At 52.2% G+C, this 18,706-nt stretch overlaps 1 protein-coding gene across 1 annotated transcript in view; it reads left to right on the top strand.

Moving 5' to 3' along the window:
* Positions 1 to 6,726: 6,726 nt before the first annotated feature.
* The window catches only part of TMPRSS2 (transmembrane serine protease 2), a 32,701-nt gene continuing 20,721 nt past the window's right edge, over positions 6,727 to 18,706 (top strand). The window contains exons 1-4 of the mRNA XM_032461838.1: positions 6,727 to 6,897; positions 14,756 to 14,834; positions 14,927 to 14,997; positions 16,961 to 17,183. Coding sequence (XP_032317729.1) covers positions 14,983 to 14,997; positions 16,961 to 17,183 — 238 coding nt within the window. The 5' untranslated portion in view covers positions 6,727 to 6,897; positions 14,756 to 14,834; positions 14,927 to 14,982. The remainder of the gene's footprint in view (positions 6,898 to 14,755; positions 14,835 to 14,926; positions 14,998 to 16,960; positions 17,184 to 18,706) is intronic.

Consider the following 18,706-nt stretch of genomic DNA (forward strand, 5'->3'; position numbering starts at 1 on the left):
TGGGATTTGAATTCACCCAAAGAACTTGCTGCAAGTGTGGTGACTGTACAAAGGAGCCCACAGGCGAGCTTATCTTCCCAGCAGTGGTGCTTGGATAAGGGGCCTCAAAACCCTTGGAGGGACAGGCCGAAGGTCCTGAGATCACCCGGGGTGGTTTCGTGTGGCTTCTGAACACTCCTTGCCTCCTTTTGACTCAGAATAAATCCTCTGTGTCCTGCATGTCTGTATTCCAAGGGGTTTGACTCTTTTTAGTGCCTCCAGGCTCTGGGTACCCATGGGAATCTTAGGGCTGGTGAGCATCAAACCACAGCCCAGTTATCCTCTCCCTCTCACCAAGTGTGGGGCCAGAGATGGATTTCTTTTTTTTTTTAATGAAGAGTTTTGTCTTTATTAAGTTATGCATTTTTTGTATTTGCATATTTCTGGGTTTTTTTTTTTAAATTGAAGTATAGTTGATATACAATGTTGTATTAGTCTCTGGTGTACAGCAAAGTGATTCAGCCATATGTAGATTACATTCTTTTACATATTCTTTTTCACTATAGTTTATTACAGAATATTGAATACAGTTAGTTCCTTGTGCTTTACAGTAGGACCTTGTTATTTATCTATTTCATATATAGTAGTTTGTATCTGCTAATCCCAAACTCCTAATTTATCCCTCCCCCACCCCCTTCCCCTTTTGGTAACCCGAAGTCTGTTTTCTACGTCTGTGAGTCTGTTTCTGTTTCATAAATAAGTTCATCTGTGTCATATTTAAGCTTCTACCCCCCAGTGATACTGTATAGGATTTGTCTTTCTCTGTCTGCCTAACTCAGTATGATCATCTCTAGGTCTATCCATGTTGCTGCAAATTGCATTATTTCATTCTTTTTATGGCTGAGTAGTATTCCACTGTGTGTGTGTGTGTGTGTGTGTGTGTGTGTGTGTGTGTGTGTGTGTGTGTGTGTGCGTGCACGCGCACGTGCCACAACTATACCACAACTTTATCCAGTTGTCAGTTGTTGGACATTTAGATTGTTTCCATGTCTTGGCTGTTGTAAATAGTGCTGCTATGAACATTAGGCTGCATGTGTCTTTTCAAATTAGACTTTTATCTGGATGTATGCCCAGAAGTGGGATTGCTGGATCATAGGGTAAGCATATTTTCAGTTTTTTAAGGAACCTTCATACTGTTCTCCATAGTGGCTGCACCAATTTACATTCCCATCAACAGTGTAGGAGGGTTCTTTTTTCTATGCACCTTCTCCAGCATTTGTTATTTGTAGACTTTTTAATGATGGTTATTCTGAACAGTATGAGGTGGTGCCTCACCATAGTTTTGATTTGCATTTCTCTAATAATTAGCAATGTTGAACATCTCTTTATGTGCCTGCTTATCGGCCATTTGTATGTGTTTTTTGGAGAAATATCTATTTAGGTCTTCAGTCCATTTTTTTGATTTGTTATTTGTTTTTTTGTTATTGAGATGTATGAGCTGTTTGTATATTTTGGAAATTAAGCCCTTGTTGGTTTCATCCTTTGCAAATATTTTGTCCCATTCTGTAGGTTGTCTTTTCATTTTGTTTATGGTTTCCTTTGCTGTGCAAAAGCTTATAAATTTGATTAGGTCCCATTTGTTTATTTTTGCTTTCATTTCTATTTATTCTATTTATTTTTTATTGGGAGACTAACCTAGGAAAACACTGGTAGGATTTATGTCAGAGAATGCTTTGCCCAAGTTCTCAGAGATGAGTTTATTGCTGACAGATATATAGCTCCCTCATTCCCATTAAGGGACGTGTTTTCAGGGACACACATTTAAAAACCAGTTAGTTTAATGATACATACATCACGTGTAAAATTATGAAATATTCCATACATACAACAGGATTATATATAATGCAGAAAGGTATAAAGAAATCACAAAGTGAACACCTGTGTAGTCACCGTCCAGACTGAGAAGGATTGTCACCAATGCCATGATGCATTATGTCCAGTCCCCCCAGTTTGCATCTCAGCCCACTGAACCCCATCCACTCCCACTGGGGGAAAAACCACAGTACTGAACTGGGTGTTTATCCATTTCCTTCTCTTTCCTACAGGTTTGCCATGTATCAGTGTACCTCCAAAACTGTTATTCGATGTTGGATGTTTAGGACTTTATATAAAAGGAGCCCCCAGTATGTTGTCTCCCTGCAACTTGCTTTTTTTGCCTCACATTTTGGGAGATTCATCCACAGTACTGCGAACAGCTGTGGTTTGCCCATTCTTATTGCTGGGTAATGTTCCATCATATGAACAGACCAATACATATTTATTTCTTTTCCCATTTGGAGGAACCGACAGGGGTTTCCTGTTAGTACCTAGGTTGTTTCCATGATTTTGCAATATAAACAGTGCTTCTGTAAACATTCCTGTAGAAGTTTCTGGGCACCTTGCAAGAATTCTAGGTACATCCTTGGGAGTGAAATTCCAGGGTGAAAGTTTTACACATCTTCAACATCACCGCAGAACACCAAACCGTTTTTCAATGTGGTTGTACTAATTGCCTGCCTCCTCCTTTACCTCCCCCCTTTCCCTCCAGCTGACTCAATTTTGGTCATACATGGTACTGAGCAGCTTTAATTTTTAATCAGTCTGGTTTGGTGTTTGTTTTTTTTGTGTGTAGTAAAATATACATTACATAAAATTTACCATTTTTCATGATGACTTCTACCTTTGAAAAAAAGTAAAAATTCACCATCTTAACCATTTTTAGGTGCACAGTTCACCGGCAGTAAGCACATTCACACTGTTGTGCAGCCATCACCGCCATCATCTCCAGAACTTTCCATCTTCCCCAACTGAAACTCAGTCCCCAGTAAACAGTAACTCCCCATTTGCCAACCGCAGCCCCTGCCACACTCCGCTCTGCTTTCTGCCTCTGTGACCTTGACCCCTCCAGGGACCTCATGTGAGTGGATCAGACAGTGTTTGTCTTTCTGTATCTGGCTTATTTCACTCAGCATCATGTCCTCAAGCTCCCTCCATGCCGAAGCACTCAGTTTTAATTTGGGCTCCACGTCCTACAGCGATGTGTGTCTGTGCGTTTTCAGAAGGGGTTGGTTAGAGGACCTGCCCCACAGGAGCTGTGCAACCTGTCTCTGTGTGGCTCTTGTGCACTCATCTGGTGCTGAAGCTTGCAGACCACAGGGGATGATGGCATGTTACTCTGCTCAGGATGCTGCAACAAAACCCCACAGTCTGGGCTGGTTAGACAGGAGACATTTATTTTCTCACAGTTCTGGAGGCTGGAGGCCCAAGATCAGGATGCCTGGCTGTTGGGGTCCTGGTGAGGGCTCTCTTCCTGGCTTGCAGACAAGTCCTCACGTGGCCTGTCCTCAATGCATGCACGCTGAGAGAGAGAGAAACAGACAGACATAGACACATACAGACAGAGAGATCGAATCTTCTTTCTGTAAGGCCAGCAGTCCTGTCAATCACCAATCTACCCTTGATCTCATTAAACCCTGATTAAGTCCTGTCTCCAAATACAGTCACATTGGGGTTAGGGCTTCATCAAATGAATTTGGGGTGCATGGTTCAGTCCACAAGCGGAGTAACTGGGGGGGGCAAGGACAAGCTGGAGCCCTTACAGGTGAGCTGGAGCCCACAAGGTCGGACTGTTGCCCTAACCTTGACCAAGTTGTCCTGCAGAGGCTGGGGTGGGGTTCATCACAGAGCAAAACACACACAGCCTTGAGTCACAGAAGCCGGAGGATCAGGGGAAAGGACCTGGCCACTGCCTTGAGCAGTGAGTGCCTTGAGTGGTGAGCCAGCTGAGCAGTAACGAGTATGGAGCAAACACTGGCCCTGATTCACTTCTGTCCGCCAAGCCTCCCAAGGGCTCATGGCCCAACCTAACCAGAAACACACATGAAAGGAATTCTAGTGAGACTGTCCCTTTACAAAGCCACTCCGTCATCTAAACATTCTAGTCCTTTATTTTCACATGTGATCTTTAATTTACCCAAACTGATTTGCGTATTTCACATGATACAGGATTCTAACGTCACCTTTTTCCTTCTGGGTAATGAGATTTCCCATTAGACGTCTCCGCGGGCCTGTATGCCCCTGAAACATTTCGTGCTTCCGTACGGAGATGGCTCTGTGTCCAGGCTCTCTGTCTCTTCCCATTCACTGTTTCCTCTTCTCCCTACATTAATACCCCGATCAGCTTTCTGCCATAAAGTCGGGAGGCTCAGTCTCCTTCATTCGGTCTTCCAAGTGGGACAGTTTATTAATTTAGCCAAACCAGCTTCCTTTTACATACGTCCATTCTACATGGGTCTCATAAATTGTATATTTCAGTCTTTAAATATTAGACAATCTGATAATCTATATCTTTCAAAAAATCTATTCATATTATCTGGACAGTGTGGAGTATTTACATGTGTTATGAATTACATTCCACTACACAGTCTAAGAGTTTGCTTCTGCCGTGTGCCTGGGACATCACCAGTCTGGGACCACTTTAGATTAAACTCTTGACTTGATGTTCCTCTGACTACAGAGATAGTGGGGATTCAGGTGCAAAACTTAAATTCTCATAAGAGGGCTTGTGGTAGTTATAAATTCTCAGGAGAGTGTTAGTGCTGCTCCACTGAGAGCTGAGACTAAGAAATGGAAGTGTTTACTGGTCATCACCCATCAGTGGGATAGATACATTCTTAAAAAATCGTCTTCTTTTTGAGGGCAGGGCTTTTTGGTGCTGACTTGGTGCTGTGGTGCCAGAACAAGTCCCCCCTCCCCCCGCCCTGCTGAGGACTGTGACGTCGTCATTCACCCTCACCCTCTGCAAGACAGAGGTGGCTGGATGATTTCAGGATCTCACAGCCACCCTGACTTCCCCACACGGGAGCTCCCGCTTCACTTTTGTGTCTGAGGATTTGCCAAGTTTTCTTGCAAAATCATCTGTAACTTTAAAAGATTTTCAACAGTATATATTCTATCAAGTCCTGTTGGCTGTTTCCTAGTGTGGACAGTATCTCAGGATGTCTAGTCTGCCCTATGGCTATGAGAAGAACTCTGTTGCTTGTTGTTTTTTTTTTAATATCTAATAATACTGTTCTGTTTTCACTGTATTACAGCTACTCCCCTTGGTCAATAATTCTGATTTCCACTTGTATTCATGAAAGAAGTGGGAAAGGGGGCTTACTTCAGAGTTGGTTTGAGTCAGTGGTTGGATGATGTCATCAAGAGCTGGGTTCCCTGTCATCACTATGCTACAGGTTTTGACGGAGGAGCCATCTTTATCCCGGTACTCGCTGCCTGGTGATGGGAAGATGGCTAGCAACATTTCTGAGATGACTGGCTGCTTCTTTCTCCCAGCACAAGGAGGAGGGTCTCTGGAAGCTCCCATAGAAGAGTGAAAATACACCATCCTCCCCACCCCGACCCCACGCCAGGAAACCTCTCTTCCAGGTCTCACTGGCCAAAAGCGGGTTGTGTGTTTATCCCTGAAGCAAGAATCCTGGTAGGCAATGGGCTTAAGCTGCTGAACCAGACACTGGCCACAGGCCTGCTGCTAGCACCGGGATGGAGCTGGCTCCCCAAGTCGGTGATCTACTCCTGGGAGACGTGTATACCTCCAAAAAGTTCCAGAAAGTTGCAAAGAGAAGGGGATGTGAATAGTGAGAGAACGGCCACAAGAGGGATGAAGGTGCGGACACATATACAGCCTGGTGGACAGGTGGACACTGGTGTTCTGTGGAGCAATGGTGTCATTTGGAGGGCTCCAAACATGCTACTCAAAACATAAATGAGTCACTACCAAAGACCCCCTGACCTGACCTATCTGCAGGAGACAGTCCTCAAGGGTCTTCTGCTTGGACAAACTTGACACCAGTGAAGGATGAGAGATGAGAAGGACTGGGGCATGTGCCGGAATGTCCCCTGTGGTGGATCAAAGGGTGGGAGCCAAAGGAAAGGATGCGAAGAACTTACTAGGTAAGTCCAGCTCCCAGGACACCTGCTCAGGAAGGAGCGCTGAGCCGATGCAGCAGGTGATTTGGAATGAATTCAGCTTCCTTTCTCTTCTAAAGCAATCCGCCTTAATTTACATATTGCAAACAGCATTGGAAAGAGCCTCGTAAGGATGATGGAAAAGCCATGCCTTCTGAACTAAGATTTCTCTCACCCTCTTTCCTCACCCCCTGTTTCTCCTCTTAGGTGGGCGGGAAGACTTCAGCCACTCTTGGGGTTGTTCCCAGGGAGGGGGAGGGGCTTGGGACCTGAGGGCAGAGAGATGCCGCCCCAACGGACTGCGGAGGGTCCTTGGCGCGAAGGGCTCCGTCCTTGGGCTCTACTGCCCGGGCCAGCGGTCCCTGGGCGCAGACTCCTGGGTCCTCGCCTTGGGCACAGAGGCCATGCCGGAGCCAAGACCCCGCCGGCCCATACAAGACTTGATCAGCGCCCCCAGGATCCCTCTCCTGAATCCAAACTCGACTCCTCGGGCCGCGAAGCGCCGCGACCTGCTCGGCCAGGGAGGAGTACGGCGGGAAATGCCCTCCTCCCCAACCCAAAACTGCCTGCCGGGGACGGAAGCGTCCTCGGAACTCCCTCTGGGTCTGGCCAAGGTCCCGGCCCGGGCTTTCCCTGGGGGAAACTCCTCCTCCCGCAGCCCCCTCCCCCGCCCCGATCCGCCCCGCCTGGGACAGCCGTTCCCGTCCGTCCCCTCCCCCTGCCCGAGGTGACCCGGGACCGGCGCTTGGGGGTGTCTCCCTGGGTATACTCGGACACCGCCTCCCGGGATTAAAGCGAGAGCCGGGGAGGATCGGGGACTCGGCGCTGGGCAGAGGAAGACGCGAACCCGGGGGGAGGCGGAGGAGGAGGAAGGGTGAGGGGCAGGGAGCGCCGCGCCCCGGAGCTCCGCAGGTAAGCGGCACTCGCGGTGGGTTCCCTGCGCAGGGCTGGGGGCAGGGAGGGGGTCCCGGGAGCAAGGGAGAACCTGGGCGCCAGGGAGCGACCTAGCCGCCGCCCCGCGCTGGGTGGGAGTAGCAGCAGGTGAAGCCAGGTGTGAGCAGCTCCGGCCCTGCAGGCGCGTCCTCCCACCAGCCGGCGCGCGGGGCCGAGCCGGGCAAGAAGACGTCCGTGGGGCCTGGAGGGTTCCGCGCGCCTGGGAACCCCTTGGCGCGTCGGTCAGTGGCCTCTGGCTGACACGTTGGCATCGCTTGCCTCGGGCAGGCTGCCCAGCGGGTCCTTAGCCAACTGGTCGGAGAAGAGAGTGCCTCCGGGTCCCTCAGGGTGGGTCCCCTCGGCGGGACCCGACTTAGCTCCACCTGCTTCTGCGGAATCGGGGATGCGCCTTTTCCCCTGGGGACGAGTTAGAGGGGGAATTGTCGATTCGCTTCTTTGTTTCGGGAAAATCTCTGCAGTCCCGGAGTGCTACCTGAACTCCTTCTGCTTCTTGGTTCCCTCCCGAAGTGGGGAGAAACTGGAAACTCGCTGAGATGCTGGGAGCGATACGGGCGGCGCGGCGGGGACGGCGGGGACAGGCCCGAGGGACTCGGGGCGAGGTGCGAACCGCTCAGCGGCCCCGGGGAGGGACTGCCCACGGCCCGGGCCCCGTTGCCGCGACCCGGAGGCGATGATCAGAGCTGGGCCACCTGGGCAGCGGGCACCTGCGGGTGCATCCCCGGCCTGGAGGGGTGGTCTTGATCCCAAGGCGCGCACTTCCTGCCAGGGACGAGGCCGGGCACCCGGGCGCTGCGGTCCACCGCAAGCCGTCCGGCAGGACGCGGGATGGTGGACTGGCAGCCGAGCGCACCAGCCTGTCAGTGGGCGCCCTGCCCGCGGCTGCACGGGCCTTGCTGAAGAATTGCCTTATGGCCCCAAATTTCGTGCTTCCACTCCCCAGGGGGCCTGGTTGCTGGTGGCAAACGACATTGGCTGGAGCCCTGGCATTTTCGTGCATGGAGCCTTGAGCCCATGCGGCCAAGGGCCCGCCTCGCTGGAGGGCACAGAACGGTGATTCTGAATCAAGATTACTGCCTCTGAGGCACAGGCCGCGCTGGCGAGCCTGGTCAGGTGGAATCCTAGTGGATCGCTTGAGAGGGAAATGATAGCGACCCGAGGTCCGCCTGGTGGGCAGGGGTCACCCAGGGCTCGGCCTCCAGGCTTCGAATCCCCAACCTCCATTCAAACAGGCGCGGTAGCCTCGGGGCTCAGGAAGGAAGGAGGCACACAGGTGAAGCGCTGATTCCCTGCACTCCTGTAGTGAGCCACCCGAATAATGGAAAATTACAAAGGCTGCTAAGGAGAGTTCCAAGGTGTTTAGAAAACCTGAATTGAGAGGAGGGTTGTTGACTTAGCCTGGGAGGTCGCGGAAGGTTCTCCAGGAAGTGAGGCTGGCGCCAACGTCTCCCGGAGAAGGGGTGGCGACTGGACGCGTGGGCAGTGCTTACCAAGGACAAGGAGCCTGGGGGAACCAGCGCTGCTGCAGGAGAGGGGGGTCTGGTAGGCCAGGTGGGGGGGAGCCCCCAGGGAGTCACTGGAGGGGCACTCTTAGCTTCCTCAGCTTTATCATGTGGCGCCTGCCTGTGTCCCCCAACCCCACCGACCTTTACTGGACCAGTGAGGTCAGAATGAAAGGTCCCGGCGCCATTTCTAGGGCCTAGGGGAGTGCTTGGAGCTTGGCCCCTTGGTGCTCTGGGCTGCTCCACCCTGGCTCAGTCACCTTACTTGTAGGAGACACTTTGGCCACACTGGTACCATCATGATACCAGTGGATCGGCACTTTCTTCCAGGCAGGCATCATTCCAAGCTCTGTAGAATGGATTTAACTCAGTTGTGTGGAAATTGAGGCAGAGAGCTGAAATAACTTGCCCTATGTCCCGAGGCCTGTAGGGAGAACTGGGGATGAAGGCTGGTCATCTGGTTCCAGGGAAGCTGAGTGAGGCCTGGACTCCTCATGTGGTCGGGGCTTGTTCCCAGACAGGGCTGGTTTCCCCATCATCCAAGAGCAGGGGCCCCCTTGGGCTCCGATCTGCCCCCTTCCGGTGAGACCTGGGCGGGAGAGCAGGGGATGCTTCACTGGGGCAGTGCAGAGAGCTAACCTCCCAGGTGGTGGGGCTGCAGGTGAAAATGTCCTTTAGGCGAGGAAGCGCAGAGACACGAACGCTAAGTGGGTAGTGATGGTCATCATTCTGTAAGTGGCTGACCACTGCTCTGGGCCCAGCCGGGGGTGGGGGTCAACCAGGAAGTACAAAAGTGAGAGCGGTGGCTCTCAGCCTTTTCCACCTAAACCTGTGGTGGGAGTCCCAGGGGCTTTGCTAGCATTTGGGGTCATGGCCCTGCATCAGCCTCTGATGGAATAGGAAATCTCATTTTCTGAGCCTTCCAGAGAATTCCAGGTTTGGGAACCAGGGGTCAAGTCTGAGCCTTGGGCATGGACGTAGAGAGGAAAGGCGACTGGGTCAACTTAGAGCCTGGTCAGCTTTGCTTACTTAAGGTGTGGACGCTGGCCCTGCTGGTGCGGAGGGTGGAGGAGGGGCACGCCAGGCCCCAGGTGCTCTTCCGCCTCTGCTGTTTTCACAGCTCTGGGTCTCCTGGGGTGGTCCTGCTTCCCACAGCTGCTCTTCCTGGCCCCTCCTTTACTTTTCAGGGGCCCTGCCGTTGGGTCTGCCCCAGGATGAGTTGAGTGGCCTCTGGGGATGGGGTGCACGCACGGGTGTCACATGCCTGAGTGCTGAGGTCTGAGTCGGGCCAGCCGGCCTTAGTGAGTCCCTTGCTAGCTGGGTGTTGGGGAGCATTGGCTCGCAAGTCCCCAGGGCTGCAGGCCTGGGTGTAGGGGAGGGGACTCCTGGTGCCCCCGTGCCCTTGACCATCCTGGTTCCAGATCCACGTGGAGTCCTGGGGAGTAGCCAATGGCTCAGCTGATCATGCAGGCAGTTCTGGGGGACACACTAGAGGCAGAGCTTGAGGTCAGGAAGGAAGGGTATATGACCTGAGACTTGGTTTGCCCCGGCCACTGGACAGAGGTCAGGCGAAGAGGATTGGGAGTGTGGAAATGTCGTGGGCAGCCTAAGAGGCACCGAGGGAGAATGGCAAACCCTGATTTTCTGATGGAGGTGTGGGCAGTTCCTTGGACTGTAAACACTGTGGAATTTGAAGAAGGAAGGTGACTTAAGCATGCTTTTTCTCTTGTTAGAGGTGAGGAAGGAAGGAAGGACTTGCTGTATAGGTGGAAACTCCAGGCATTTCGTTTGTGTGTACAGAGTTAAGCCATCAGGCATTGGTGTGGGGAGTTGGAGGTGCAGGAGGGGGTGAGGATGCAGAAATGCGATAAGAAAGCACGAAATGTTTGAAGGCACCAGGTGAAGCCTGGAAGCTGAGGCAGGGTCAGGCTGGATGGGGAGCTCAGTCAAGGAGGACTGGGAAGAGGGGCTGTGGCGAGCCAGTGGACATTTGTTAGGAAAATATTTTCTAGTGACTCTGAATTGGCAGATGAAACTAAGGCCCGGTGTTAATGATCGCTTGCTGGTGCGTGGCCCGGCGTCAGAATCCCTTTAAGGCCCTTGCTTTCTGAGGGCCTTCCCGGCAGCGCGCACACCTGGCCTCATTTGAGACTGGATCTGAACCCCGGACGTGTGGAGTTCATTCTTCAAGTTCTAAATCACAGGGAATAAAGGAACATCATGTCTGGCCTCGCAGCTCAAGCCCAGTTTGGTTCTAGAATGTGTTTGAGAAACGATCTTCCAGGCCTGGAGCAAACTTTTCTTGGTTTGAGGAACTCTGTTTCTTCCAAAGCAACCCAGTCAATATTGAAACATTCTCATTGTTGGAAACTTGGTTTCCCTGGATTGAGCTAAACCTGCCTTTCTGATATCGCTGACCATTTTGATGCTGGATTCAGAGTCTGCTTTCCACATGACAGTCCCTTAGCTGCCATCAGTATCTCATTACTGAGGGCTGCCGTGTGTTGGGGTCGGTGCTAGGACACTCACACACTTATCTGTTACGTCTATTTCACAGACTGACCTGGGCAGGTTCTTCCAACCTTAGACAGTGGCCTTTGCACATTGTCCCTCCTGGAGGGACCGGGCCCCTCTCCAGCCCACCTGTCATGGCAGCATGCAGTCAGTTTTGTGCACCAGACCTGTGAGGTTACCCACATCCTCAATTTGGAGGCTGTTTTTTTTTTTGGTGTTTTTTTTTTTTTTTTTCAGGTGCAGGCTTTCCAGCTCTCTCTCTCTTAAATTTCATCTTACTCATTTGGCCTTTGGGATACCTAAAAAAAAAAAAAAAAAGGAAGACTTTCTTTGTATGGTACAAAGCTAGATTTTAAAAAAAACAAAGGACCAGACCCAATTCCTGCCCTAAAAAGTTTGCAATCTCGTTTGGACAATGAGGCATTCATAGAAAAAGAGACCTGGATGAGGCAGGCAGGGCCTCTCCTGAGCTGGCGTGCCCGCCCCACTACCCTGTGCCGGTCGCTGCGCATGCCATTTGTCTGATCGCCTTAGCCTTGTTTATATTGAACTCTTCCTTAAACCCACCACTGTCTGTTAGCTTTCCTCTAGCAGTGCATTTTATCCCCAACAGTCGAGAGCATCTTTACGTATAATGTGATTTTATGCAGTGGTTAAGGCATCAGTGATCTGCTGATCATCCATCTGCTCATTGGGTAGGGAGTGTCTGTTGCTCCTGCTTGCTGTGGAGTTTGAAGAAGGGGTACCGAATCTGAGGTCAAGGAAGTGCGGTGGAGGGGCTTACAGCCCATCACACCTCATCATACTGCCAGCATCTCAAGGCACCTGGAGGGCTCAACTCAGGAGCATGTGCATGAATGGCGGTGTGTGGAGAAGTCAGTGGAGCCTTCATTATAGGGGAAATTCCTACCCCTGATGTGAGTCAGTGTCTATGAGATTGACCTCATTTGTGTTGGTTTAGTAGTTTTCAAAATAAGCCTCCAGTGTGTTCTGAGATCAGAGGAGCGATAGCGCAAGAAGAGACTCCTCTGATTTGGAAATAGTTTCATTACATCAAGGGGTGCAGGAAGGAGGGATGGCCGGCAGGTGACTCGAGGCATGAGTCAGCTCCCCCGAAGGAAAGCCAGAGTGGACAAGACAGCCGTGTTCCGTTGTGTGACTCGAGTGGACGGCGTTGGAGCAGGGCCTCCCCCCGAACAGGGAGGGGGCGGGGCTTCGGCTCGTGTTCTCTCTGTCACTTCAAGGAGAGGTGCGCCATTAAGACTGGCTTTCATGAATCAAGGGCAATCACCTGTATCCTTTAACAGATGGGACAGAACATTCGAGAAACAGTGTTGTCTCTCACCATCCAGGTTGTCTTGCCCCTTTCAGGGACCAGTTAAAGAGACGTGCTGCCTTTTGTGGGCCTGGAATGGCTGGTTTTGAAGATGAGCGGCACAGAACGTGCTCTCCTGGTCTCCTTGGACAGCGGGGCGTCTCCCGTCGGATCCAGTTCCCAAGGGAGACGCTTCTCCCTTCTTTCCTCTTTGGCCACTGGGAATCAGAGGCAGCACGACTCTCACCTTCTCTCCCAAAGTCCGTGGTGGCGGGTCTGGGCGTGGCTGGTGCTCTGGTTCAAAGGCTCTATGGGCTGTGGGGTCGCTGGATGAGATAGGATTGTGCTGCGATTATTGCTGGCTCCTGGGCTTATACTGGGCCATTCATGGCCATGGCCCCCTGGTGCCCCTTCCTCTCCTGGCTTCCTGGTCTCTCGCTGTTAGGGATCTTGAATGAACAGAAAGCGTGGATTTCAAGCACTGATTCATTCCTCCCTTCAGAGGGCTCTTAAACTGGGAAAGCAGCCAGTGGTATCGAATTTTCATTTCCTGAAACTTCAACCAAACCTATAACTGGTGAGATAGCTCAGGGGCACAGGGAGCTACCGCCTGAGGGCAGAGAAAGCAGCGGGTGAGAGTGCCCACCAGGGCGGGTCTCCCTTGAAACTGATCTGAGGAAGGTGGGACTTTTCTGCTTAGACTAGAGGATTGCGCTGCTGTCAAGTCTCAGGACCCTCTCTTTTTACAGAGCAGACGTGGGAAAGGTTATTAATATGCGATAATCACGTCCACTTACAGGCTGAAATGTCATGTATGTTCTAAATTGTGATCTCTTCCTCCTGTACACAGGTCAGGTTTCTTTCCTCATACCCAGAAGGTGTTGACTCTTTTTTCTAGTCTTAAAAAAAATCTCAAAGCTATCAGTACGAACTGGTCTTTTTATCTTTATTTGAAGAGTTAATAAATGAGCTGGTGCATTTTTCTTGTGACTTGTTCAACAAGGTCTCCCAAGATTAAACAGCCATACTCAATATTTTTATTTATAGCAAGTTGATGTTGGTTTGTTTTTTTTTAAAGTGCAATGAGTCAAATAATAACTTTGCTTGGGAGGCAGAGGGGCAGAGCCGGCTGGCACCGGCTCTGCAGCGTTTGGGCTCCACTGGGTTTTCAGAGCTGGCGGATTTTGTGTCGACATCTCAGGATCACTTTCCAGATGCAAATCTTAGAATCTGCAAATGCTCCAAATGAGGCCCACCCTGCCTCTGTGGGCTCTTCAACATGTACCAGCTTTGCAATCACTTTTATTTAGCGAAAACATATGGAGCCCTGATTGTGTCCCAGGCACTCAGAACTTCACTGTCAGCTCGTTTTGCTTCCCTGATGACCCTAGAGCGGCTGCCAGTGTCAGCCTCCTTTGCACGGGAGGACACCGAGGCTCGGAAGCCCCATCTGACCTGCCCAGGTCGCAGCCAGCCAGTGCCTGAGCGGGGTCTGGACCCGGGGTCTGGTCCCCGAGGTCGAGGCTGCCGCGCTGCCCCCGGCTGTTTGAGCACCTGCTGTGTGCCGGGCACCTTGCGGGGAGAACCTTCACGCCTGATCTGGCCGGCCTTGAGGCCTCGAAGCCTCGAAGCTCAGAGCTTTCTTCTCTCTGGGGACGCGGCCCTGGGGGCACGTGATGGCAAAGGCCGTTTCCTGGAGCCTGCTTGGTCATTTCAAGGCAGCCGGGAGCAGAGGACAAAAGCTGTCCCTCGCTCGTGACGGGAGAGTGACGTCGGACGGGCTTTACTATGAGGCCCCTCATGCCGAGGTCTTCCTAGCTACTGCTGTTAGCTGTTCACAGACGTCGGCAAACGAGGTGACCGGAGCTTTCTTGTCACTACCGATAACCTTAGAAACCACCAAAATGCTTAGTTCTGAATTTCTTTCTTTTCTGGGTTTGGGGTAGGAAGTGGAGTAGCCAGTGGATGTGAATGTGTTTTAAGAAAACTTTTTTTTAACATAACGTGTTTATTAACATCGAGGGGATTCCATACGGCTTCTCTGAAAAGTCAGGCGTGCCCTCCACCTGGGACTAAGCCCTACACCGCCCGCCCCACGGTGGGGTGGCGGCTGCTCCCTGGGCCCAAGGATGCTCCGTGGGGACGAGCCACAGCCCCGGCGTGCGAGGCATCTGCCTGCACCCTCGCGCTAAATCTCCACCTGGGCAAGCCAGTGTGATGTTACATCCACCTCTGTCCAAGCTTCCAAGAGCTCACCTGCCCAATGACTCCTCGGACGTAGCACTGCCGGGAGTTGACCCTGGGGCTTTGCCCTCCCCTCCCTGCTGCCAGACTCAATGTCCTCTCAGTCCTTGTGCGTGTATGCCTTCCCCGGATGCTCCTTTGGGTGGAGGTGACGTTGGGGAAGTCTGGGCTTCCCGGTGAGGCCGGCTCAGTGCAGCAGGCTCTTGACTTAAGGACCAAGCAACTGGGTCCCCGTCTTTTTCAGGCGGAGCAGCTGCGGCAGGAAGAGGTGGTGAGGTGAAGGTTAAGGTGACCGCACGAGGCCGCCGTGGTTCTGGAGAGAGGTAACCCTCGCCCAGACGTCCAGTCCTTTCCTGATTCATCTTCCGCACACTCGCCGGCATGGAAGTAATAGTCTTGCCCTTCCATCTTCTAGGTCACCTTGAACGTTCCAAATACCTGCCTTCCCCTGATGCTGCTGATAAAGTCAGGATGGCTCTAAACTCAGTAAGTGTTTAATTATTAGCTTCCTGGCCTTTCCTCTGCTCCCTGTTCCTTCTGTTGCTTCCAGCGATGTGTGGGGGTCAGCATTTTAAGAGCTGCTTGCAGGGAATGCCTGTGCTCCAAGGATGCTCTGAAGGCATTCTTGGGGTTGGGGCTGAGCAGGAAGGGGTGGGAGGGGAAGCCATGTGGCAGTTGGACAGATGGGGGTCTTGGAGCTGCTGGGTGGGGTGGGTGATGTGATCTCCCAGGGCCTCTTCTCTTCCACTCTGAGTGAGGGTGGGGCAGGGGTCAGGGGTGGGGCAGGGGACAGAGAGAGGCAGAGGGAGTGAGTCCCCTGGAGGAAAGTGTGCGGGATCCCCCGGCCAGCAGACCACAGTGTGGCCTTGCTTCCAGGTGGGCTGGGACAGGCCACGGTTGAGTCGGACACTGCGCTGACCGCCCCTCAGCCCTCCCTGAGACCCTCCCGCAACACACACTTCGGCGACAAGCGCACTGCCTTTATTCTCCATCATACACACATCACCGACTCACCTTGTACCTGCGAGTGAGCACATTAAATAAAGCATTAATAACAGAAATCTGCGGTTAATAACAAAAGTTTTCCGTATCTTCTGTCTGGAAAACAGATCTTTGATTTCCTCACCCCTGCACCTGGTGGGATTTCTTTTCACTGGATCCTTTTAAAATGTCAAGTCCAGGGCAGAGGCGTTCACAGGGACAAAGCACGGGGCTTGCTGCGACCTTCCCGGGAAGGACAGTGTGTTCTTAGAGGCCAGCGCCTGTGCGGTGGTGGCTGTTGGTGTGTTTTTTGCCTCTGGCACCATCATTTAGATTAGAGATTACATTTCATTTTCCTTTTCTGTTGCTGCTCTGGTTTAGAGTGTAATCTTTGGACTTTTGAAGGAGCCCGTTGGTGAGTTATTAAGCTCCTGTTTGGCTCAGTGGTTTATAACCGCACTCCCTGGAGGCCCCTTTAAAATTCTAAGCACTCCATTGCTTTTAGTCAACAAGAGACAAGGGGCAAAATTAATGGGTGAGAAGTTGTCTTGCACAGGGACACTCAGATCAGGGGGCAACCGTGGCCTCCCAGAGTGTCCCAGCCAGTGGGCAATCCAGGGGACCTGGGGAGGGCAAGGTCACAGGCTGCTGGGGTCCGGAGGGGCCTCTGGGGGGCGGGGTCTTGAGGGGTAGGTCTGGAGAGGGCAAGTTTTAAGCAAGCAGAGTGGGAGGAGAGGGCTTTCTAAGAAGACAGAAGCCAGTCGAGAATGGAGCTGAGAGTGAGGCTGGCTGGCTCCCTCCACACTTCTGGATGGACACACTGCACCCCAGAAATTCCACTCCCAGGGGCAGAGTTGCTGAGCACACTCTCCACACAGTCGCAACTGCTGTAAGGTTGCTCACAGCAGTGGAGCTGCTAGCAGCCCCACCAACACACACAGAATTGTAAACCGTTCAGGTAGATTTCTTAACCTCTGTCACTCACATTCCTGTCTGCAAAATGGGCATATTGATCACCCCTTAGGGGGTCACGGTGTCATCCTAGGGGCTCTGGTCAGGTTTCAAGGAGACTATGAATGCAGACGCCCCGCAGCAGCAAGCTCTCAAAGGTCAGCGATCACTGTTCTCATTACAATTCTGGTCTTGCTAGTTCGTAACTTTGCAGCCCATTCTCAGGGCGTAGGACATTGACTCACTCTCAGACTTCTATGCATTTTTTCTTGAGTTTGTTACAAAGTCTCAATGTCAATTTAAAAAAATAGTAGACAAACACAAAGCAAAAACTATTGCCAATTAGTTTAAAACGTGCTGGTTAGTTTATTTTAGGTGAGGTCAGTATTTGGCATAATGGAAGATGCCCCCGGGGAATCTGTGGCTCTGTTCCAGGGCCTTGTCTGAGTGCGACGGGCTGTGCAGTCGCCTGCTAGGATAATCAGGGTTTACATCGTTCATCTTTCTCGTTGTTCAGGGATCACCACCAGGAGTCGGACCTTACTATGAAAACCATGGGTACCAACCCGAAAGCTTCTATCCTCTGAAGCCCTCTGCGGCCTCCAGTGCCTACATGGTGTATCCGGCTCAGTATTACCCGCCTGCGGTGCCCCAGTATACCCCGAGGGTTCAGACGCACACTTCGACACCCGTCATCCGCATGCAGCCCAAACCCCCGTCGGAGACAGTGTGCACCTCAAGTAGGTCCCCTTCTGCATGTATTTCCTCTAACGGAACCCGGGCCTTGGGTCTGCCTTCCCCGGGGGGCCCTCTGCTCCCCCTGGCTCTGCTGCCGGCTCTCCTCTGCCTACCGGGCAGGTCTGTCCCAGGATCCTCTCACCTCTCCCCCGCTGCATCAAAGCTGCAGCCCGGGTCTCGCCTCCGGCCTGGGGGACGCCCGGCTGCAGAGACCTTCATCTCCCGTTATTGCTCGTGTGCCAGCTTGGCCAGTACCACCCAGGGGGGGTCTTTCCAGCCAGGTTTCCCTGAACTGCTTTTTGCCAGTTCATCTTGAGCAGATGGTAAGCCCCCAGCACAGGAATAAGCGAGCCAACCTTCCTTCATGGTACTGATCCCTGGACACGTGCTCAATGAGTATTTCGTGTTCGGTGAATGAAGTGGCTGGTGGGGCTGTTGCACAGAAGCAGCCACGACATTTCTCTTGGCTATGAGGATCTTGAGGACAGACCTGAGCGGCCGAGGAGGAGGGCTGAGGGATCAGAGGTCGCGTGTCCTCACCCATCACCTTAATTCCACATCTTTCTTATCTCATTCGTCTGTCTCCTTTCCCTCTGACCCTGTTGCCACGCCCCTCTTTTAGTGCAGGCTCATTTACATGGCAGGAGCCACCCAGGCAGGACTGGCAGAGCGGTAGACCTGCACAGCACACTGGTTCTAGCACAGGGCTAGTGCCGGGGCTCACTCAGTGAACACTTGCATTGATAGGGTTTTTATTTTGTGAGATATGCAATCAGACACACACAGCTCATGCAGTTAAAGATGAATGGCAGGTGGATTTCCACGCCACCATAGCGGCAGTGGGTCATACTCGCGCTCTCTGAAGCCCCAGGCCCCCCCAGACCTCTCCCACACTTCCTGAGCGCCTTCACTCTTGTATTTCTGCCTCCAGCCTGGCCTCTGCCCCCCGATGCTTCACAGGTGGCCCTTCCATCCTTCCTTCTCCCCACTGCTACTCTCTTCCATCCTTGCATTTTCTACCCCTTGAGGGTCCTTCCTCCTTAATCACCCCTGCTCCTTTCCTCTGTGGCTCTCTTTCCCTCCATCAGTTTCTTTCAAATCAAGGAAATGCTCGTCTCTGCACTTATGTCCTTCTGGCAGTGGCTGGGTAGGTTGAGACTAGTGACTCCTAATTGGGGCGATTTTGACCCCTAGGGACATTTGGCAATGTCTGGAGACAGATTTGCTGTTATAAACTTGGGGGAGTGATACTGGCATCTCCTGGGTAGGTACCACTGACACTGCTAAACATCGTAGTGTGTAAGATGCCCCCTGACCAAGAGGGACCCAGCCAAGACGCCAGTGCTGCCAAAGCTGAGGACTTCTGGCCTCGGTCCACCATGAAGGTTGGAGGCAAGCCAGGCCGAGGAGGGTTAAGGATCTCCTGACAGGGGCATCTGCCTCCCCAAGAAAGAATACCAAGGGTGGTCAGAAAAACCAAGGGTCCTCTTGAGGTCAGCATTTTCAAAAGGGGGTGCTCAGACCA

The sequence above is a fragment of the Camelus ferus genome, chromosome 1 (assembly GCF_009834535.1).
Source record: "Camelus ferus isolate YT-003-E chromosome 1, BCGSAC_Cfer_1.0, whole genome shotgun sequence".
Classification (NCBI taxonomy): domain Eukaryota; kingdom Metazoa; phylum Chordata; class Mammalia; order Artiodactyla; family Camelidae; genus Camelus; species Camelus ferus.